This window comes from Corythoichthys intestinalis, chromosome 5, assembly GCF_030265065.1.
Source record: "Corythoichthys intestinalis isolate RoL2023-P3 chromosome 5, ASM3026506v1, whole genome shotgun sequence".
In the NCBI taxonomy this organism is placed as follows: domain Eukaryota; kingdom Metazoa; phylum Chordata; class Actinopteri; order Syngnathiformes; family Syngnathidae; genus Corythoichthys; species Corythoichthys intestinalis.
In genome coordinates, this window is record NC_080399.1 from 40060611 (window position 1) to 40085069 (window position 24459).

Here is a 24459-nt window from a genome sequence, read left to right on the forward strand (position 1 = left end):
TTAAAAAAGTTTAAATTATCCAATAAATGTTGTTCCACTTCATGAATGTGTCCCACATGTTGTTGATTCTTGACAAAAAAATTAAATTTCATATCTTTATGTTTGAAGCCTGAAATGTGGCGAAAGGTTGCAAGATTCAAGGGGGCCGAATACTTTTGCAAGGCACTGTATATTAATTTTGACAGTACTAGATTACCTAAATATTTGGCAGCACTTTTTTGTTTTTTAAAAGCACCGATTTTTATTGTATCAAGGTTTATGTGATAAAGTTTATCTTTCAAACTCTAGGTTAGGCTTACCATTATATTGTAATTCATTCTATTTTCGTTTTTAGCATGGCTCCTTTCAGAGAAGTCATCACAAAAACAAGCTGAGCCACATAAATAGGATTTAATGTAGTTGTACACTTGTCAAAAGTTTGGAGGCGGGCAGACACGCATACAGGCAAATGTTGGCTATACATTCACAACCTGCACACAAGGAGGCTTTGTGCTTTTGATACTGATTTCTTTAGTATTTTTTTCAAATTTAAATAAAACTTGGAGGCACATCCAGCCCATCTGCATCAGTCCATAAAAGCACTGCATGTTGTCTCACTGCAGAAAACCTGACAATGTAGATTTAAAAAAAAAAAAATCTCTTCTGGAGACATACTTGTGCTACTTTCCAACAGCTCATGCTCATCCTCATCAACCATAAATTACTTTTAAATAATACAATTACTTACAGCATTAATTTAAAAAAGGGAGGGGGGTGTCATGTACAATTCTTGCACCAACTTGATAACAAATTGTGCATTTGCATCGAGATAGAGAAGTCACTCTAAGCGAACTAGTCGTGTTTTACTAATTTCAGTCCTGCACGTGACCACGTCTCTTTGCAGCTCTGAAACATGGTGTTCATTTTATTGAAATAAGACAACTTTATACCCAAGGAGTATTGATTCATTTCACGTTTCCTACTTAGAGTAGTTTCTGCGGAAAGCTTCAAAAAGCCCCAAGTTCATGAAGATAAGATCACCATTGCAATGGTTGCCATTGCCAGCCCTTCCAGTTAAAATGGATTAGATGCCTATCGCTGTCATTGTCAACCGATGAGTTACTTGAGTGAATTAAATGTGTGGTCTGAGCGTATGACAAGAGAGGAATGCATAGCACCCCTCTATTGCATGGCTTTACAAATGCGAGTGTGAGGGATGACATCACATTAACAGTTCATTACAAATAAAATAACGGAGAATACTGACACAAATTTCTATCGTGTCATGTCTATTTCCGTCGTCAAAAAAGGTACAGAGCTGAAAAAACAATTTTCTTTTGAAAGAGACATTTATACTGTATGTGTCGACTGAGCAGAGGTTGCAGTACGAGTTGACAAGGCTCAGGGGAACAGTCCTAGTGTTCTTGGAGTAATCCAGCGGTCCTGGAAGGCGTCCGAGAGAAAAAGTCCGGGGAGGAAAAGGCAGTTCATCCAGCACTCGCGTTGTCCGTATTGGCCCAGCAAAGAGAGGAAGCGTTGAAGCGTGATCTCCAAGACAAACTCCCGGCGCCCTCACGAGCTGTCCGAGGCCGCATCCTGCGCGGCGGCGTCTGCCACGGTTCCGGTGTCGGCGTGAGGCCGCTCGGGCACCTCGCCCGTCACAGCCACGCGGATGACTTTAAGCCAGCGCTGCTTCAGCTCCTCGCTCTCAGCGGCAAAGTTGTGGACGGATTTGGACTGCGACAGGCGAAAGCTGGCCTGGGGCTCGGCGGGCCGACTGCTGTCGTCCACTGAGTAGCCCAGAAGAGGGATGGTGCTCTGGGCCTTCACGTCCTGCGTACACGTCAAAGGGTTAACACATACTGCTCTGCTGATAAAGCCTTTGCTCCTTAGTATTTTGTCTATGCGTTTACCTGAGGAGCTCCGTAGAGGTAGAGCACGAGACATTCCTTCTCCGGGATGACACACCACACCTTCTGCCAGGGTTTGTTCTTCTCACAATACTGCAGGAAGCCACACATGATGCTGCTGCCGCTGAATTGAGCCGCCTCAATCTAAGTGGAAGCCAATAAAAGGTGACACACAAGCTCTTCCCGAACTGGAGATGTTCCTCTCTGTTTCTGCGCTCACCTCCAGGATGCCTTTCTTCTTGCCCTCTGCGATGGTTTCTCCTGTCAGGATGGAGAAACAGTCCCGGCACACTTTGTTCACCTTGTTGCCGTCGTACTCCAGCGCGACCTTGTTATCGGAGCATTTCCAGCACACCACCTGAAAAGAAGCACGTCTCAGGATTAACCTATTATAGGGCGATTGAATATTTTTGGTAATTTAAAAAAGTCGGGAGTCCTGAAAACCTGACATTCACAAACGTGGACATCACGTTTTGGGTCATGTAGGCCACAATATTAACATTTGGCGGGCAGACTACAAGACCCAAAATGTATCGCCCACATACTGTATGGACGCCAGGTCTCATATCTTATTTATTATTAAAGAAAATATTTATGCATATAATTTTTTTCATGAATAAATAAAAATAAATGTTAATAACAACAAAATTATAATTAATAAAAACACTCAGATTGTGGCCCACAATAACACTTAAGTTGACAATATTTAAATAGCATTTCTAACGAATAACAGTTCTTGCACCCTTTTAGAAGTCCAATTTAATGCTTAAGACATTTTAAGACCTTAAAAATATAATCTAAGACCAAAACATGTCAACTTCTGATTTATCTGTAAATACAGAGCTGCTGCCAAAGACCAATGGTGTTTTTTTCCCCATCATGTGCGATTTGATGGCTTTGAACCACATTGTCCCTAACAAAAAAGTCTATTTGCAGACTTTTCACTAGGAGTGAGAACCTCTTAATGCGATACAATTTGTGCTACAACAATTAATGATACAGTGGTACCTCGACACACGATCTTTTCAACATCCGACGTAAAATTTAATTCTACATCCGACGACATGCTCGAAATACGACGATTTATTACAATTTATGTTTGTTTCCCCACAATACGGACGCGCAGCATATTTTCTCGTGTGAGAAATCAACATGGGTTCCAAGAATGTTACTGCAGGTGGTAATGAAAAAAGGAAAAAGGTGACACGGAACAGTGAAATGAAGATGCAAATGCTCGAAAAATATGAGCGTGGTGTGCGCGTCCGTGGACGGTCTCCACAATACGGCCGTAGAATGTCTACGATCTCTACGGTCCTCCTCTGACCTCCGTTCGCCAGTCTTTATAAGTTAAGGTGACAATTATTATTGTGGTAAGATCCCCAAAGAAATGCCAACAACAGAACATGAAAAGTGAAAGTAAAAACTCTAATGCACCCCTCTTACTCAGCCACGCGGTACGTTCAGGTACACCACGCAAAACATATCCGCAACATTAGAACCCGATTCGTAACATTATTACAGGTACAGTGGTACCATAGGCGGAGTTTTGACTTTTGGGGCAGGGGGACACAACATGTTGATGACCCCGAAACACAGTGTGAGCAATAAAATTAACTTACAAGAATATTTATAATAATAGGTTTACAATGAGCGTTTTTTTTTTGTTTCCCATCATTCTTGAGGGGAATTCTAAATCAGGCTGCTTAGGCAATACTTTTCGCCAAGAACATCATCCATTGAACATGGTACGCCCAACAGCATCGTGCCAATGTAGTTACCCCAGTCAAAAATTGTATCCCCTGGGCGGAGCCATATGGAGGTAGATTTGTGTCTTTATTATTATTTAATCCAAAAAAAAGTGCTTGAAATCAAAAATAAATGTGAAACTCAAAAAAATGAATGTGAAAGCTATTTTGATTTTTTTTTTTTTTTTTTTTTTTTTTTTTGATTGGAGTCAAGTTTTTTTGTTATTGAAGTAATGTTGATTTGTGTTTTTGTGCAACATTTCAGCTAAGACGTTTTTGTCTTATTCGATCAAAAGCAAAGTTGCTTAAAAAATGAAAAGAAAAATGACTTCAAACAAAAAAAAAAATTCAATCATAAAAAATACTTCTTTTGAATGCGAAAAAATATTTGAGATTGAAAAATTTGCATTTGAACACCTAATTTTTTTTTATTGAAAAAGTTGTCTTTGATTGAAGCAATCGTTTTTTTTGTGTTTGGACCATATTATGGGTAGGACATTTGTGTCTACAGTAAATAATTCAATCTCAAAAAAAGTTGCTTCAATCAAAAAAAAATACTTTCAATCAAAGGAAAAAGTCATTTGAAAAATAAAATTGCCCCCCTCCCTAATTTTTTTTTTGTTATTGAAAATTATATGCGAAGCAAATGACCGTCTAAGGTGCTAGTCACATGATCTGTTCGAAATATAATTTTGACCCATTAAAATTTTTTTTTTGTTCATTTCATTAATTTTTGTTGCAGTTTTATTGCTTTACAACTTTTATACCGTATTGGCCCGAATATAAGACGGCCCTGATTATAAGACGACCCCCTCTTTTTCAAGACTCAAGTTTGAAAAAAAAAAAAAAACTTTTTGAACACCAAATTAATTTTTATACAGAAAATAATTACAGTACATCCGAAACAAATTATAACAATATATTTGAGAGAAAATGCATGTTATTTTGCCTCATTCAAATCTTAATATCTGAACATTTAATATGTAAACTAAAGTGCAATCGCATTTATAAATGAATGGCTTCTGGTTTTTGAAATGTAAATAAACCAATCTATTATGATAAAACAACGAAATTTGCAATAACTGCATTAACCATCAAAGTGAAGTCTAACTGTTAACTGTTGTCTTGAAACAAATCTGAATAAGGAAAAACATTGCAATAAAATAATGCAAATTTGAGATTAGCTGAGATCTGTCAGGACAGAACATCGCTTCAAAGATATCTGGCGCCATCTAGTGTCGTGAATGTGTATAACGTCTAGACCGCGAATATAAGACGGCCACGTCTTTTTCAGTCTTATTTCAATGCAAAAAACACTGTCTTAAAATACACAATACTCTAATTTCCTGAGACAGTCAGGAAATTAGAATATTGTGTATTCTAATTTCCTGAGACAGTCCTGTATATATACACAGGACTGTCTCAAAAAATTAGAATATTGTGTATTCTAATTTCCTGAGACAGTCCAGTATATAGGAAAGTAAATTTCATGCAATGACACTTTTCGGCCACCAGAGGGCCCCCCCCCTTAAATCCACTTATGAGTGGTACCTCTACATACGAAGTTAATTCGTTCCAGAACCTTGTTTGTAAGTCAAAATGGTCGTATGTCGAGCAGGATTTTTCCATAAGAATACATTATAATTCCATTAAATTTGTGCCACAGCTCAAAAACCTACACTAAATCCTTAATAAATACTGCTGGTACTACTGCAAATAGCAATTACAAAGAGCATAACAAATAAATTATCAATAAAAATCATAATAGTAAAAATAATAATACCTGTAATAATGTAACGAATCGGGTTCTAATGTGGCGGACTTTTTTTTTGCTGTACCTGAACGCACCACGGGCCTGACGTGACGGTGAGCAAGAGTTTACTTTCTGTTTTGATGCTGGCGTCCGCTGCTGTTGCACAAGTTGATGGAATAAATGATTAAAAAACCTGACGAAGTTGGCGATTTCACTGGCGATGTTACGACAATAAGAATTGTCACCGTAACTTATAAAGAGTGGCGAACGGTGGAGGACCGCCAGTGTTTTTGTTCTGACAAATTTTGCAACCCACCAAAAATTGCTACTTTGCGGTTCTGCGCATGCGCCTAACGTTAAAAATGGTCGCGAATGCAGCTACTCCAAAGTAACCACTACAAACTTTCTTTAAAGAAAAAATATTTACTTAAGTTTGATCATGGAAAGACGTAGAAAGGTTTTCCTCAGACACATTCTACCATGTTAGCTGCACACATCAACTGAACCCCGCTCTCTCACTGTTAACGACTTCGCCGTTTCGTTAAGTATTAATTTACGCCCTTTTCGTGTTGCACATATATGTTTATGATGTATCTAGTTTAGTTAGCGCCTTTGGATAACATTGAGAGTACAATTTAATGTAAAAGAGGGCTTTTCCAGCGCCACAAAAGCTTTGGGAGGAAAATTTTATAAGGGAGCAAAGTTTGACAGAACACGACAAAACAAAGAAACTGCGGCGCTGTCAAAAATCGGCGTATTTTGAGCTTGTCGTGACGTCGTATGTAGAATCAAATGGTGAATCAAATTTTAGTCAGATGTCGAAAAGATCGTGTGTCGAAGCGATCATATGTCGAGGTACCACTGTATTATTATTACCGGTATTTTAAAAACTATTATTTTATTATTAGAATGTATTTGTTTTGCTCTGTGTAATAGTAGCAGCAGTATTTATTAAGGATTTAGTGTAGGTTTTCGGGCTGTGGAAGGAATTAATGGGATTATAATGTATTCTTATGGGAAAATCCTGCTCGACATACGACCGTTTCGAACTTGCAAACAAGGTCCTGGAACGAATTAACTTCATATGTAGAGGTACCACTGTAAATGGATGGGTCAAACAACCACTAAATAGAAAAACAAGCTGCTTCTGCTGTAAATTGAAATGAGGTTACCCTGTTTGAAGTGGGGGGGGGGGGGTGGCAGCGAATGAACATTCGTTCCAAACCCTCCCACTTAAAACGGATTGGATGTCAATGGCCATTAGTGCAGGCAACGAATTCATTTTGGAGTATTTCACGTTATGCCCTGTGATTTTCAGTCACTTCCTGTTGAGGGATTTACAGGTCGCTTCCTGTTTATTTTGGGGCATTTACAGATCACTTCCTACTGATTTTGTGTTACTAGGAAGGTAGTGACTCAAGAATGTCCCCAATTAAATAGGAAGTCACTCAAAATAAACAGAAAGTAACCTGTAAATGCCCTAAAATGAACAGGACGTTATCTGTAAATGTCCACAAAGGGCTGTGAATGCTGTGGTTTCTCTGCCATTTGTAGCGCTAGACGTCCAATCCAATCAAAATGAATTGAATGTCGAGCGCTGTCCAGTGGCAGCCAGTGAGCTAAGGTAGCGTATTGGCCCGAATATAAGACTGAAAAAGTGGGAGTTGTCTTATATTTGCGGTCTTGACATTATACCCATTCACGACACTAGATGGCGCCAGATATCATTGAAGCGGTGTTCTGTCATGACAGATCTCAGCTACTCTCAAGTTTAACCAGTTTGCATTATTTTACTGCAATGTTTTTCCTTATTCAGATTTGTTTCAAGACTTCAGTTACAGTTAGACTTCACTTTGATGGATAAAGCAGTTATTGCAATTTTATTTTATCACAATAGATGTTTATTTATACATTTCAAATACCAGAAGCCATTCATTTACGAATTTGATTAGTTTACATATTTAAATGTTCAGATATTAAGATTTGAATGAGGCAAAATAACATGCTTTTTCTCTCAAATATATTCTTAGAATCATGTTTCAGATGTACTGTAATTATTTTCTGTATAAAAATTAATTTGGTGTTCAAAAAGTCTTTTTTTAAAACTTGAGTCTTGAAAAAGAGACTCTTATAATCAGGGCTGTCTTATTATCGGGCCAATACGGTAGAAAGTAGAGGTGCAACAATGATTAGATTAATAGACATCTGCTCGATTAGCAAATTAATCGACAACTATTTTGATAATCGATTAATCGTTTAGGACCTTCTTCACCTTAAAGTTGAAGTTATAACATACATATAACTTCTCAGTTGTAAATTTTAGATGTCTTCATTATATTTTTGTTAAGTCAAGGTAGGAAATGAGCAAAAATCTGTTTTTACTTTGGAAAACAATTTACATTTTTGCCAATTTTCAGCCATCTTACTGTCTAAAGTTGCTTCTTAATAAGGCTGCGACAACTAATCGATTAACAAATTAGTTGCCAACGAAGTTGATAATCGATAGTTACAGACTACAGTTAAGTCAGGAAGCTGTAATTAAACATTTTTGAAGGAAATAGTCATCCATTTAGTCTTCATTGCTACTTACAACATGCCTAAAACAACTTCAAGGTAAATTGTGAAAGTAATTGAAAAAGTTTTAGACATTTTTAACGACCCGCGGGAACCCTGTAGAATAGTCGCCGTTTCATTGCTTTTATTAAAGCTAATTAAACAAAATAAATTGAAATATGTGAAGAATATTTTTTCCCCTTTGTATTTTAAAAGAAACGTAAAATGTATTAATAATTTAAAAATGAATACACAAGAGAATATTTATTAGTAACTCATTGCCTGCCACTTACAACGATAGACATCATACTCATTTATAAACTGGGAGGACTCGCTTTGAAATGCATATCTTGCAGTTTCATTGACACCGCAAGATGTCCAACCAATTTTCAATTGTTTGTTGCCAGCCTCTCCTGGTTAAAATGGATCGGATGCCTAGCACTGTCAATGGCAGCAATGTGTTAAATAGTTAACTATAAAGTGTTGGGATTCACAGAAGTTTTAAAGCAGTAATGTGAAGTAATTTCGTAACATGCCAAATAGGGTCACAATTAAAGTAATTAAACATTGTCCAACAAATAAAGCATGAACAAATCATTTATATGTTGTATATTTGACAAAATAACCGCGTTTCCGAAGTTCGAGCCTGAAAGGGGACGAACCCGGAAGTGATACGTCACACCGGGAACAGCGATAGAAGCTGCATACATACGGCCACCATACAAAGCCCTTCAAACAATGATTCAAACAGCGATATAAGCGATAGATCGAGCGCAAGGGAGGAAATCCAAGTTTTTGAAGAGTTGGAGGAAGAAGAGGAGGTTGGAATTTTATGTTGGACCTTAGCCAGACGCTAATCAGGATGCAAACAATGTGCCTAGACCAGGGGTTCCCAACCTATTCCACTAAGGCACACTGTGGGTGCAGGATTTCATTCTTACCAAACAAGATGACAACACTTTTTCCCCAATCTGGTGTTTTACAAGTGCAATCAGTTGATTGCAGTCAGGTGTGGCTTGTTTTAGCAGAAGCCTCATTGGTTCAACTGTCTCTGCTGGATCGGCTGGAACAAAAACCAGGACCCACAGTGTGCCTTGAGGACTGGGTTGAAAACCCCTGGCCTAGACTACCTGACATGGAATGGATACAAGACCAGAGGTTGCGCTAGACTTTTTTGTTGTCTGTCATTTTGACTGACAGGGTCATAAAAATCCGGTCATAATCTATTTTTACCAGTCACTTAAATTTTTAAAATGACTATATCTTAATGCATAATATAAAGTAACTAACATTAGTGCAGTCATGGATTACAGTAAGCAGGCCAGTGCTGTGTTTCCATATATATTTTTATTATATTATGTATATACAGGATATATATATATATATAATTTTTTCCCCCCCAAGTGGGACCTTCCATGATCCTAATACATTTAATAATAATAAAATATTATATAATTCCATTATATATGTGTGTGTATATATATATATATATATTTTTTAAATGTATTATGATTATTAAATAAAAATGCACGTTGATACGACGCACATAAAGGCAACTTCATTTTTTTAAAAACATCGTTAGAAAGTTGTATGGACTTACAATCCGCTAGCTTGTTGTTTCCTGTTGTCTTCCGAAATACACCTGGGTGACGGCGCGTCAAGTGTTCGTTCATAGCCGACGTGCTACCGTGGTATGCGAGCTCAGCTTAGCAAAAAGATTACACACAGTGGTGGCACCCTCCATATTTTCCTTGAAATAATTTCAGGCTCTGGCTAGTCTGGTCCGCTTTTTTGGCTTTATGACGCTTTCACCGTGTTACCAATTCTGCCCTTCTTAGTAATTGGCGGTGTTTTCAACTGCTCGCCGCAGTGAGGAGTGAACCGGCGATTCACTGGATTCGTTGTCATCCTTCATCCTCCACTGCACCAGTCCCTCTTTTTTCACCTCTTTTATCAACACCATCGTCGTTTTGGGGCTTTTTGACGAAACTTCGGACACTCAGTTGCCTTGACATTTTTCTGAGTAAGGCCAACAACGTCATGCATCAAGAGAGACAATGGCTAATTAATATGCTCATTCGCCACCCTGTGGTCTGGGGTGTGAATTGCAACCTGTCAAAATGACAGATGGACTTCAGTTTTTTCCGTCACCGTTTTAAAAAACCGGTCAACGACGGAAAATATTCGGTTAACGCGACCCCTGTACAAGACCCATCGCGATTACAAGATTGGTAAGATATAGGCTGTTATTATTTTCATGATTTGAAGATGCAGGCATTTGCACAAAATTTTATGTTTTTGTCTATCTGATGACATTGTTAAAAAAAATAATAGTCAGACTTCCATGTTCATTTTGGCAGATGCGGCAGCTCTCGTGCATATAAAATAATAATATAAAAACATTGGGGGGAAAGAAGGAGATGAGTCGTTAATGGCTTTCTCCACTTTATTGTGGCAACAATAAGAAAACAAAATAATAGCGGACTGCCGCCACATTCGACCGCAAAGTTTTGCTTCTCGCTGATCTCCTCGCCTCCTACTGCTCCAGCGTCTCTCAAACGGATTTTGCATAGTGTGTTGTTATGAGCTTTTTGTTTACAAATATATCGAACACACGACGTGCTGACAACTTTGTTTATTTTTTAACACATGGAGCTAAAAGTACAACACGGCTCGGGGCTCTCGGGAGGAAGTGGCGTCTAATGGCGTGAGGAAATGTAGTTTTTTCACACAAGCGAACAGATTACAAAGCACCACTTCAGTGTTGTCCCGAGACTACCTTTCCCATGATGCACTGCGTGACCTGCGCGCTCGCTGATTCGCTGCCAAACATTAAAAGCAACACTTGTCACCTGTCAGCGGCTCTTGTACGTAAAACACAAACTAGAAGGCTATCAAGCGATCACCGTGAAAGAAACGGCGAACCGTTCAAATGCAATGCAATGCTTGAAGCATGAAGGTGGAAATACATAATACAAATACAAATAAATGTGCACAAACTCACCGGCGGTGTGTGTCTCCTACTGCAACGTGACCGTGAATTACGGCGACGCCGACCCGTTTATATGCACATCCACACCCGTTTCCCGATTGACAGTGGATTAACCCTTTTGGACAAGATCGTAGATGACGCACAATTTAAACACGCTTAACCTAGCCAACGCAACAACAACTGTGATCGGGGATTGCCACGAGTTAACTTTCGGCTAACGTCGCTAGCTTATACTGTTCATTCCACAACAGTTGGCAGCTCTGCTTTGACAAAGTCATCAGTCATCTATCCAGAAATCACACTTACTTTTTGGCAAATCCTTGATCATAAGCAGACCGGTTGAGTAAGCAGGCATCTTCGAAGTGTTTGCAGCAGAGAACACTACTCGATGATGGCGTGAAATTCATTCGCTTAGTGCGAACAAAAGATGTCCATTTAAGTGCCCTGCTATCCTTTGGCCACTCATACAACTTTTCGTTTGAGTGAGAACAAAACATCGGCACACACCACCGTGGCATCTTATCGAGAAGCAATGCAACAAACAATACTGTTCTATGGCGCACATCCCGGTGTGACGTAATTTCCGAAGATTGCCGAAGATAAGCATTTTCCATTTCAAGGGCGTTGCTATGGGTTAAACAAAGAATCTAGAAGGGTTGCGTTAAAAAAAATAACGAAAATATGCTTATAACTGTTTAGCCATTGATATTATTCAAAAACATGGTTGGCCAACCTTACTTCATATTACTGCTTTAATGTTTCCTTAGAAAGGACAGACAGAATCACTTGGCAGCTAGCATGAAATTTATGAACTTTGAGGTTTCGACACTTACATAACCACAAGCTCTGCAGTGATGTCTCCGTCGTGTCAGGGCGTTAAAAGATTCTTTACATTTCATGCACATTGTCACTTCGTTGTCTCGTATCCAGCGAGGAGCACGCTTCCCCAGCTCAGCATTCTAAAATGTTGTATAAAAGAACGCACAACATTAATGCTCTATCAGCAAGAGGAGAGTCAATCCTCACGCTGTACTACTCACCGACACCTCCCCCACATCCTTGGATGCATTCTTGAAGGACTCGTTCTTCTGCTGGACGACCTCAATGGTCTCTCGGAATGCCTGGAGGGGGAAACAAAACACGTTTGTAAACAAATGTAAAATTCAATGAAATATTTAGCTCGGGATGATGACATTGCACGTACCTTGATCCAGCCCGCCTTGTCCTCCTCGGAGCTGAAAGTTCAAATAAAGTACGTTAAAAGGAGCCATCTTGCGACCATCATGGTTGTTAGCTGTGGTCATAAAGGTTTTTTTTAGACATTTATATAGTCTAAATATGAACAATGACTTTCCTCATTTCCACTAACATTCCATTTATAAGTGAAATGATAGTGTTTGGAGTACAAATGACATACAATCACATCATTGTGGCAAAGGTTGTGATTTTTGTATTTTTGTGCGATAAACGTACAATTCCTCCAGTAAAAAGATATTTTCGTCACAGAAACCGGATGATGACATTAGATGCAATGAACATCAGTTTCCTATTCTAACATACCTGGCTTGTAGCTCTAAAGTTCTCTCTTTTCCTGAAACTTGGAAGGTATGAGGATAGTCCTCGTTGCTCGTTTCCAGAACTTTCATCCCTTCGATAGCGATCCGTGTCCTAACCGTGTACTTGGGACCTCCCAAGCTGAATTTAGGTACGCAGTACAATAGCATGTTGTTGAACTGAGAGAGAGGGAAAAGACATTCACCACCAAAAAATTCTAAGAGAAGTTTTCTCTTAAACACATTTTCTGCATTGGCCTCACCAGGAAGAGATATCGCTCCATGGCTGAGGTGTTTCTGGCTGCCAACTTCAAGATGTGACCTTCTTTGATGAACTCGTTAGAGGCATTAACGATGTCCTCCTCCTCACCGAGTATCTCATAAATCTCCATCAATTTCTTCAAATTTTCCTGATCAAAATGTGTCCGGACTCAATTTGAGGCACGGCTCAAAAACGTGAGGATGATTTGACCCATCAGGCGTACTCACCGATTTCCGAATGGCGCTGTTGGAGTGAGTTGCAGCCGTGGCGATGATTTCTAAGGATTCTAAAGAAGTCAAAGGGAAACATTTCAATGAAATTACATACAAATTAAGAACTGAAGAAGAGTTATCCTTTAAATAAGCTTTGGCGACAGAAATATGACATCATACTTAAAGTGCATGACAAAGTTTGGATCAAGTGCAGTGTGCATCCGGGCAGAAAGAATCTTGTTTAACAATTTCGGGTGGAGCACTAGTAATAGTGGAGGAAAAAAAAAAAAAAAAAATCTATAAAATCCAATAAGTACGCAAACTAGCTATTGTCAGACATTTTTAAAAGCCAGTAACATTTTATCCAATCAAAATGCGAGCTTTACAGATTGTCCTGCCTACTCGTTCAACAGTGGTTACCAACTGTCACGTGCGAGTCTATTGTAGAAACAAGAAGTGAAACAGGCTTTGCCCGACTTGCCCACATAGGCAAGGAGAAACACCCGAGACAGATTGCATAGGTATTTTCTTAGCTTCTTTTCACCAAATGTGGAGATTGAAGGGAGGTAGGCAGGGCAATGCCCTCCCCAGTGGCCGAAAATGTCATTGCATGTAATTGACTTTCTCATACAGTTGTACATCGACACAGGATCGCTTCGACTCACGATCTTTTCGACATTTGACGTAAAATTTGACTTGCCATTTGTTTCTACTTCTGACGACATGCTTGAAATACGACGACACGACAGTGCCACAGACGGTCGCACGGCGGATTTTCTTGTGAGAGAAATCAACACAGATTCCAAGAAGGTTAGTGCAGGTGGTAAAACAAGGAAACCACTGAAATGAAGATGCAAATTATAGAAAAATATGAGCGTGGGGTGCGCATCCGTGAACTGGCTGAAAAATACATCTTTATGGTCCTCCTCCGACTATCGTTTGCCAGTCTTTATAAGTAAAGATTTCAATTATAATTGTAGTAACATCGCCAAAGAAATCGCCAGCTTCATCAGTTTTTTTATCATTTATTTCAGAACTTATCCAATACAAAACAGCTACTGTCCGCCGAAGTTGACTGTGTTCTCAAGAAAACATTGAAAGCGAAAGTAAACTCAACCACACCGCTCCCTCTCTCTGTCACGTCAACCACAGAAAAAAAAACGTCCGCCACATTAGAACCAGATTCGTTACACTACTACAGGAATTATTATTATTATTAGGGCTGTCAAAATTATCGCGTTAACGGGCGGTAATTATTTTTTTTAATTAATCAGGTTACAATATTTGACGCAATTAACGCACATGCCCCGCTCAAACACACTAAAATGACAGTACAGTGTAATGTCCGCTTGTTACTTGTTTTTTTGGTGTTTGGCGCCCTCTGCTGGCGTTTGGGTCCAACTGATTTTATGGGTTAGTACCATGAGTGTGCATGGTGTACTGTAATTATTGACATCAACAATGGCGAGCTACTAGTTTATTTTTTGATTGAAATTTTTACAAATTTTAATAAAACGAAAACATTAAGAGGAGTTTTAATATAAAATTTCTATAACTTGTACTAACATTCATCTTTTAAGAACTACAAGTCTTCCTATCCATGGATCGCTTTAAGAGAATGTTAATAATGTTAATGCCATCTTGTTGATTTATTGTTATAATAAACAAATACAGTACTTATGTACCGTATGTTGAATGTATATATCCGTCTTGTCTTATCTTTCCATTCCAACAATAATTTACAGAAAAATATGGCATATTTTATAGATGGTTTGAATTGCGATTAATTACGATTAATTAATTTTTAAGCTGTAATTAACTTGATTAAAAATGTTAATCGTTTGACAGCCCTACTTATTATTATCATTATTATTATATTATTATTTCAACTATTATTTATAATTTGTTTTGCCATGTGTAATTGCTATTTGTAATAGTGCCAGTAGTATTTATTAAGGATTTAGTGTAGGTTTTTGGGCTGTGGAACGAATTAATGGAATTATAATGTATTCTTATTGGAAAATCCTGCTCGACATACGACCATTTTGGAAAGAATTAACTTTGTATGTAGAGATACCACTGTATATGAATTTAAAATTAAGACCTAGCCGGTAAATGTTGTTGATAAAATTTTTAAAGAAATATAATAAACAACAAAACATGAATGAAATGAAAGAATCCTACAAAGTATTTCATAATGGGTCAAATCTATTTTTCAAACAGATCATGTGACAGCACCTCAGGGACCCTAACCCTACTAAGCGAGCATATATCTTGTACGTTAATTTCATTGTTGACACTGCATTTCGGGGTTATCAACATGTTTTGCCTCCCCTCCCAAAAATGTCAAACTCCACCCATGCTTCTCACCCATTCCAAGTTCATGAATGTTTATGTGTTGTACCTGCGTAGCGTGACTGACCTCACATTTGTCACACCTCTGCTGCACTCGCAAGCAGTGTCATTTTTTTGTGTTTAAACATTTCCCTGTCACCATAGTCCTAAGAAATTAATGATTTGCATATTTAGATTCTTCGAGCAACCATGTTTCGCATGAACGTAATTTGGGTCTCCCTTTTCCATTAAATATGGAAGGTTTTGTGCTGAACCATAAAAAAGTGACAATTTGCCATTTTGATATAAGAAATGTGTTGCAATTTAACATATTTTTGTTGTCGTAGTAAATGTAGTGTGATGTAAGTATACTAACATTGTATTGTAGTGGCATTCAACATAAAGTAGACCTATAAAGATGATCTGCTTTTGTCATCCTTAACTATTTAAATGCCAGCGACATGAAGTCACCTGGAATCCAAAGTCACCTGGAATCCAAACATTGAGTGCTTCTGACAGCCAAATCTTATAGGATTGGGTGAGTGACAGTGAAACAAAATATTTTAGTGTAAAAGTTAGGCAAAAAAAAAAAAAAAAACATTTTCATGAAAACATGGAGGGGTTTTTGGGGGCGATTTGGGTGAAACCAACTTTTGTTCCACTGCTGATTATTAAAGGAAGAAATTTCATTGAAACAAATGTACTTTTATGGATCCTGATGGAACAAATGAATGGGCATTAAACCCAACATTGTCTTGTAAGAAAACTGCCGGTTCATGTGTCTGAGCAGACACACAAGCACCCTGCGCACACTCAGGACCACTGTGAGCAACATCAGATGTGTACGCTGCGGGCACACACACCAATGGTAAATGGTAAATGGTGTTATACTTATATAGTGCTTCCTGCCTGTTCAAAACCTTGCAAACCTAGCAAGTTACATGGCTTATTAAAAGAATCACAGCATTAGCAAGAATTACAGCAATTACATTAGTTTCCTTTAAATTTACAGTGATCCCTCATTTTTCACGTTTAATGGGGACTGCCCCCTGCGATAATCGAAATCATGAAGTCCACGAAATCCACGATGTGTTCAGTGTATTTATTCAGATTTAGCATTGGGGGGAGAGAGACATATAAGGCATGATTGTTTCCCCTTTTTTCCAAAGTATAATTCTTTATCAAATTCTTCATTGAGTGAGTCCTCTCAAATCAACTCATGCTGCTAAGATCAGCACATGACACAACACAATGTGTTGCCATAGCGACTACAGCCAATGTTTAAAAAGCTTAATGAGGCGGCGGCCTTTGAAATGTAGTTGTCTGGCCATTTCAAAGCAGCTCCTTTGTCACTCATCGTTTTCTTTAACAAGCTGCCCCTGCCTGGTGAGAAAGAAAAGCTTTAGGAGGGCGAGTGAGAGGCTGTACGTGATCGGATGGGACATCTATATGAAATCTTTTTTTTTTTTAATTGGGGAAAAAAAATCTGCAATGGATTGAGGGCGCAATGTTTAAAGCGCGAAGTAGCAGGGATCACTGTAATTGATTTGGCCCACTTAAAATGAAAAATACACAAATCTCATTGTCATGAGAATGTTGAACGATTCGATTATACATCGATTATTGATGGCCCCCCACGTTTTTAATGTTTCGTACATTAGTTCCAAAATTGTTCAAAAATCTCTCGGCTAACCTCTCAGGCTAAACCAAATTACTACTGTAATTTCCCGAATATAACGCACTTTTTTTTCGTCTATGTTAAATTCTGCTTTTTTCACTCTTCATAAAGCACAGAATTTAGTTTCTTGAACTCATTTGAGTCAACGTTTATTGCAGCTCCGTGACTCGGACCATAACAAACGTAACAACACAGACTTCCTGTGTCTGTCCGTCAACTATACCTGTCCCTCGGGAAAGTCAAACCTAAATAACAATACTTCCTATTGTTACTGTCGTGTCTGTTTTATCTTGCCTTGAAAACAAACTAGAATACTTCGAGTGGCGTGTTCAACGTTTTATTTCTTGCTTTCAATGAACTTAAATGCCGACAGTCCGGCTATAATGCGGCACTCTTTTGTCTAGCCTCAGCGGCCCTCTGGCTCATAGACAATCACAACATACGTAGCTATGACAATACAGCAGCATGGATCCACCAGTGCCACAACATAGAACAACATAACATAGAATACCAATATATAACAGTTTCGACAGCGATGAGCTCTCTCGGATTTCCGACTTACGTTCTCACTTTCATTTTATCGTATCAATCCATGGAAGAAACATTTATTCATCATGATGAAATGAGCAAGTTATACAGCAGCCTTTAAAAGAAAAGTCACATCTGTTTTGTTTTCTCCTAGACTCTGGTAAATTGGAAAAGTTGTCAAATCATATTATTACCATAAATATTGTCAGTTTATGGTAATGTTTTGAACTACCAATATGCTATGCTTGTGCTGTGCTTCACCAGTCAGTAAAATGACATTTCTGTATCTGTACACGAGCTCTGTTTTCTTGTATTCTTCTATTTATTGGTGCTAAAATTAGGGTGCGCGTTGTAAACAGAATAATTTTCCCTAGATTTTACAAGTAAATTTGGGGTGCGCATTATACACGGGTGCGCCTTATATTCGGGAAATTACGGTATTTCAGTATCAAGTTAATAATTCAAAACAGTAAAATAAAATACTAAAGTCACCATTCCGTATCAGCAGCTTTAAACTACATTCAATTAATTTAATGTTGTGAAACAAACGTTAAAGTTGTTAAAATTACTCCCGTTATTCCATAATTTCCCTTCTGTCAACTTTCGACATGTGAAGGCTTTAAAACAGTTTCATCATTTAGGATTCAAGTCAAGATTTTGCCGATATAGGAGTATTTTAGATAAAAAGTCAATTAGGTTCGCTACAACTTGACCTTCCAAAAAAGTCAACTGCTTTAAGATGGCGGCTATTTACCATTGCTGGCAAGTCTGAAATTTCGTATCTAGTTCTATATATATATATGTGATATCTAACGTAGCATTATGTGGCCGTACGTTTGTAGCAACTAGCCCCTGGGCGTTTGTAGCGGCTGTCTGCTGCAGTCAGGTATTATTGTTTTTTTATCTGGTGGCATGAGTTGAACATGATATTTACTCTCAGTCCGTTCCTCATTGCGTCCCGAAGACCGCGCTGACTGTGTTTTAGTTCCGCTTTACCTTGTATAATTAAATAATCGGAATTTGGATGTTTGTGAATCATTCCCAAATCTTCCACGGCCGAATCGCGAATAATCAAAGAATCAGAAATTTTGCACGCCTCTACTATACAGTATGTGAGTCCTGCTTTAACCATAGGAAGAGTCCTACTTTGGCTTGGGTAAGGTCCAGCTGTGGCATGGATGAGTTAATAAATAGTTAACAAATAAAACATGATGAACAACTACAATGGAAGTATATCCAACTCCCACAGTAAAACTGTTCAGACCATAAGGACACTCAGATTCCTATTTTCTGTGTCTGAGCAAGAAAACAGGACAGGTTCAAAGGAAAAAAAACAACAACCAGTTTCACCACTTGAACTTCTATTTGCACATACTCTGACAGCCATTCCATCCTAAAAGAACCGCATTTCTTTTTTACTTTGGCTTGACGAGTGTAGTGTCGTTGCCCGTTCGTTTCGCCATGATAAGGGGTTAACTTTGCGTCTTAAAGGCTGAGTTATACTTCCGCGTCAGACCTGCGCCGTCAAGGAAGACCCGAGTTGCGACCCTGCGCCGTAGCCTGACGCGCTCCTCTCGAATTTTCTAACCTTCGCGTCACGTAGACGCGTATGACGTGGCAGAAACGGACTGTGAATGGTCCGCTCAGACTGTTGTTTCCGGTTCAGCGCGAGATCACAGCCATTGTAGAATGGAATCAAACATTTTCTACACGCAAAAATGGATCAAGACGACGCGAGTATCGTCGAAGACCAAGTCTCATCAAGACATTTTTGTGATTGCCAAATGGCAAGGTCGGCGATTGAAAAAAAAAAAATGGAAGAACCGAGACGTGTGTGTTCAGAATCGAGTGGCCAAACGAAGCGGTGACCCAGTCGGCCAAAAACTGCCAACTTCTTATCACTTTATGTCGTATTTTTGGTTGGTGCACTTCATCATTTATTGTGTGCATATGTTTGCTGTGAGTCTGTGACTTATTTACGTGTCACACTTCTAGTATATGAAGAATAAAGCACAGATTTGGAGTCAAAAGAGTTGTTTTGATCTTTAATTTTCAATAACGGACAGTTCACACACGATACATCATCACTGATTGAGGGTGCCTCGGTGCTTTTTATGATAACGTTAAAATCAAGGCTCCCAACGCAGTTTGGGAAGTTCCATAAACGCCAGAAATCTGCTATGGCTTCCCACTGGCTGGTTGTACGACACAGCAAACAAATCGGGCTGGAGGGCATTGCAGACCTTGAACGCAGTGCTCGACGCCAGTTTGAAGCTAGCCGCCACAGCTAGCTCTCTCCACCCGGGTCTAAAACTCTCTGTGCGGCATCAAAAGTCGGCCAGACTGCCTCGAAACCGTCTTCTGCGTCGCCTGCCCCTCAACATTTGGATGTTCAATATCTATTCAGTGTTATGAGCAGAATATTTACTTTCAAGAGTTCCATCTTGCATTTTATTTTTTCTCCCTTAAACTCGACTAGCAGAACTATCGAATGTCGAATGACGCCGTAGTCGCTGCGCCGTCACCGCAACGCGGGCGTATAACTCAGGCTTAACTCCACTGCGCTGTTGTTGACTAGCTAACCTGCACGGCGCGTTTGCACATGCGCAAACACTGTCAATGCTATGATTGGCTGCGTAGCGCAAGTGAACTGTATCGTATATTTGGCTAGACACCTGTCTCTCATTGAGTTACGTTGCAAAACGGTGCACAAAACAATATTATTGGTCTGATTCAATAGAATTTTATTTTGTGCACCGCTTAATTTTCTTGTGCCTTGCGTATGTGCAAGCAGTGCGCAAGCTCATTTGCGCAGCTAAGAGGGAACATTGTTCATGACAGTATCTCTGAGGCTAAGCATTTTATATCTTACTTTCTGCATCTCGTCTGTCAGGGTCGTCCTGAGGAAGTTTCTTTAGGTAGTCCTTGAGGAGCATCTCGTATCGAGGGACTCTCTGTACGGGTTCCAACATGTGATGTTGAAGTGTAAGGCAACCACAAGCCTCTTGACTCTGTGCACACAAAGAATATGCATTTAACATCAATAAACATTTCGGCTTAATGCGGAAATGGACCTGTCGAATTTTGGATGTTGATGTGAAACTAGAATATTCTGAATGGACCTGGATCTCTTGGATAATGGACTTGAATTGCGGCGATCGGTCGCTCCATTGTTTCAGCAGCTCCATGGCCTTGTCAAAATTCTTCACGTACTCGGCGTACATTTTGAGAAAGGGCGTAAGCTTCTGGAGGATGTCTCCGATGCGAGGTGTGGACTCCCTTAAGGGAGGCAGAAAAAGAGTGCACACTTTTTGTAGGACTGTAAATGGATTGATGCTTGGAATACCTAAATTTTTCAGACTCACCATTCTCCCATGCGCGTCTCCAAGTCAGGAAGCAAAAACTGACTGTGGAAAGTGTGAATGGAGGAGATATTGGAAAAGATGTTTTTCACCACATCCACGGGAAACGTTCCTTTATTGGCCTCCTCCATGAGTTTGGCACAAAATTCCTACAGAGGCAAATCACATTTCTACCAAATGCTCTTTTCTGAAGCGAAGATGAAAATATAGCCATGAGGTGAAGCGCATATCACCTGATCCAGCAAGTTGAGTCGAGCAACGTAGGCCTGCTCCGTGTGCAAGAGCTCGCTGGCAATCTTAAACAGTTTCTGCTCATTTGTCTCCTAAAGACAATAAAAATCAATTAAATCCTTTTTTGAGCTCGAAAGACACATTCACTTGTGTGAAAGATACACTGGTGAAATAAATAAATAGCAGAATTGAAACTTCCAGTTAACCCATTTTACTTGAAAGTTTTGATGGAAAACAGACGTTATCACCGAAAATTCAAAATTCATGGTAAATTGGATTTCAATTTTAGTACATATAAATAATTTGAACCAGGGTCTCTGAATATTAAAATCAGTTGTGAAAAAGGTTTGGAGCCCACTTAAAGTAAACAATTATTTTTGCTTAGGTTCCTTGAAATTATAAGCATCTCAAAGGACTATTTCATTTGTCTGGTTCTTCTCCCACAGGAAAAATGATGATCACTTTATGCTGTTTTTTCTGAGGTTCTATTTTTGACCATTTAAATTTTGGACTGTTATGAAAAAAAAATGTCCTAAAATGACATTTTAACTTCTGATCTTCTAGCTTTTTTTGCCCAGCTAATGTTTTATTGCAGTATTCTATTAATAACAAAAAGAGTTACAATTTTCCAAGGTATATTATTCACTTCATTCATCAACTAAAATCCTTTTCAATTAAGATGTAGCTTTTTCTGGGCCAACATTGCTACACAATTAAATTGTGAATAATCAATTTTTTTTTTTTTTTTACAAAGGTTTTAATTTTTTTAATCAAGTCCCACACCTAAAAGTATATTATTATTATTTTTTAAATACAATAATGATTCCGAATATTTTTTAAAAATATATAATTATAATTGTGACCTGGTGTGCACATATGTGGATATTTTGGGTTATGTAGGCCACACATTGTGGCCTTTATGGGGTAAATTTAATTTGCCGTGGCGTTTTTTTTGTTAATTACTGAAAAGTCACTTTCCTTAGAAAGGGTTCATAGACAGTTTTTGATGTCATTTTGAATTTTGTTGCCACAATTCGGGACATTAAAGAGATAATTATGACCTAGAAGTAGCAGTACAGTTGTACAACACTGCAAATGGCAACCGCAATAAAAACCCTAGTGTTTCACTAACTATCTGGACCTGTGTTATACTCATTACAAACGATCTTGAGGCTCCTCTTGCTCGTGCTGCCATCAATCTGCCTGTGAGATATTTATAATCTGTAGACAACAACCTAATCCTTGGACACCCTTGGGCTAACTCAGCTGCTTAAAGCATTCAATGAGCAAAAAATAACCTCCCCATTCTCACATGCAAGACTTTGCAATCGGATCTGCTGTACTGTAATAATGTGGCATAGTGTGTTTTTCTTCAATACAGCTGAAAGCAACTGTAATAGATGCCCAATGTCCTTCCAGCCACCCACCCAATGGCAGTGAATGGGTTAAATGTGAACATCAGTTCATCATCATTTTGAAGGAATGATTACATGACACACAGAAGCAGTTCAGCACGCACCTTCTGCTCTGTGCTGGCATCTTCTTTCACACGTTCCAGTTCCGCGTTTGTCCCACTCTCCTCATTCTCGTGCGAGCTTTCCGAACCGGTCCTGTCCGTGCGTGAACTTGAGTCTTCATCCCTCCTGTCCGTGCGTCCCATGTCTCCGTTGACTAGCTCTATGTTGCCTATTCTTCCGTTTTCACCATTGCACGGCTGCTTCTCGTCCCCCTTTCCCCGCTCCATCTGCCTCAGCACCCCGTTTGCTGTAGGTACGCGTGCATCCTGTGATTTGGATGCCACAGAGTTCGCTTCTACTGTTGAGTGGTTCTCAATCTCAGCAGCCTCCGTCAGCTTGCGGGAGATCCGGTGCGCCGGGCTGCAGTTTGCAGACTTGTTGCTTTGTTTGTGCGGCGAGCTCTCTCTCTTGTTGTCCGAGTTGCTGTGAAAACAGACAACAAAAACAGTTTAATGTAAAATTTTTAAAAAAGGATGTTTGCTCAGGAGCCGCTCGAGCCGGCACGTCGATCAGGAAGTGGGGAGAAAGTAAGTGAAGAGCAAGTTAAAAATACGACTTCCAGACTTCTTTCTGCCCTGTGAGCTCGGTGTGCGTGTACAGTAATGAGGAGGACAGGAGCAGGAACAGCTCACTCCCTAGAGGTAAACGCTGTCCTACTTCTACACACACCTGTCTTACAAAACCAGGCTGTATTACTTTTCATAATCATGAATAGGGTGAAAAAATACACTGTGCCAAATATAAACAGAAACACAGCTGCTCTACATCCTGCATAGAGAGCAGCTGTTTCCATGGTTGACTTAAAAGTACTACTATACTAATAAGCCTCATTTCCTCAAACACAAGAACTTTGTATGAGACTGTCATTTGTAGCAGTAAAATAACAAAACTTCCTAATCAAACAAGTGTCCTTTTTTTTTCTTTGGCAGCTTCTGTTGCACTACATGTCCGATAGAAACAGGAAGTATATATAAATAGAGGAAGAACAACCCACTGGCGTAACTCTTTTCACAGTTTCAACATGATTCTCAAACTCATCACCCCAACACATATTGAATAAAGCAGTTTTGGCATTCAAGATGCAATGTAGATAAACCCCAACCAGGGTTTCATGATGTACATAAGAACAGTCAGCCACATAGCCGCATCAAGGCCGTTAAATTCCACGTGACGCAGATTAGGACATTAGAAGGCTAATTCTGTTCATGGAAGCCACGGGCTGCTCTTGCTTATTGTGGGGCATCTCAGGGGGCGAATCCCAGAGGTCTTGTAGTATTCCAGTGCAAAAAATACACACCCGCTTACTCTGATATACCCAATTTCACAATTGAAATGGGACAAAAATAGTAAACTCAAGCTTATTCTTTAGTACTAAGTTCAGGTCAAATAGAAATTGGACTAAATTATCAAATCTCCAGGGCTCTTATGTCAGAATTTGGAAAAGCACACCAGTAATGTCCTTCCTTTCATTACCTTAAAAAAGGGTTAGCAACAAAATCCAAGCATTGTAAAACACAAATAATGGCAATCTGATGATAGTGATGATGAAACATGAGGAGTGTCAAACAGCTAAATGATCCATACCTCCTCATCCTGGTTTTCATGTCCCGCCAGTGACTGCTCTCCCATAAATGAATAAGGAGCCGCGTCTGCCCTCGTCTTCTCAAATCTGCTTTCATCCCCAGGCCAAAGACTGAGCTGTAAACGCGGCCGTTAATCCCTCTCCCAGTTCTTCTCCACGGCCTCGCCTGAACTAATGTCACCGGGTCAGTGCGAGCCCTTTGATGGCGGAACTTCTGCTTTTCATCCTTTACGTAGCGGTGAAAGGAAATGTTGGGAAAGATCACGTT

At 39.2% G+C, this 24459-nt stretch overlaps 1 protein-coding gene across 1 annotated transcript in view; it reads right to left on the bottom strand.

The window, feature by feature from the left end:
- Window positions 1-109: 109 nt before the first annotated feature.
- The window catches only part of fgd4a (FYVE, RhoGEF and PH domain containing 4a), a 93584-nt gene continuing 69234 nt past the window's right edge, over window positions 110-24459 (bottom strand). The window contains exons 6-19 of the mRNA XM_057836703.1: window positions 22612-23032; window positions 21095-21184; window positions 20865-21010; window positions 20622-20778; window positions 20372-20510; window positions 12975-13033; window positions 12749-12895; window positions 12493-12665; window positions 12137-12167; window positions 11973-12053; window positions 11766-11891; window positions 2110-2247; window positions 1893-2033; window positions 110-1812 (exon numbers count right to left, since the gene is read on the bottom strand). Coding sequence (XP_057692686.1) covers window positions 1552-1812; window positions 1893-2033; window positions 2110-2247; window positions 11766-11891; window positions 11973-12053; window positions 12137-12167; window positions 12493-12665; window positions 12749-12895; window positions 12975-13033; window positions 20372-20510; window positions 20622-20778; window positions 20865-21010; window positions 21095-21184; window positions 22612-23032 — 2110 coding nt within the window. The 3' untranslated portion in view covers window positions 110-1551. The remainder of the gene's footprint in view (window positions 1813-1892; window positions 2034-2109; window positions 2248-11765; window positions 11892-11972; window positions 12054-12136; window positions 12168-12492; window positions 12666-12748; window positions 12896-12974; window positions 13034-20371; window positions 20511-20621; window positions 20779-20864; window positions 21011-21094; window positions 21185-22611; window positions 23033-24459) is intronic.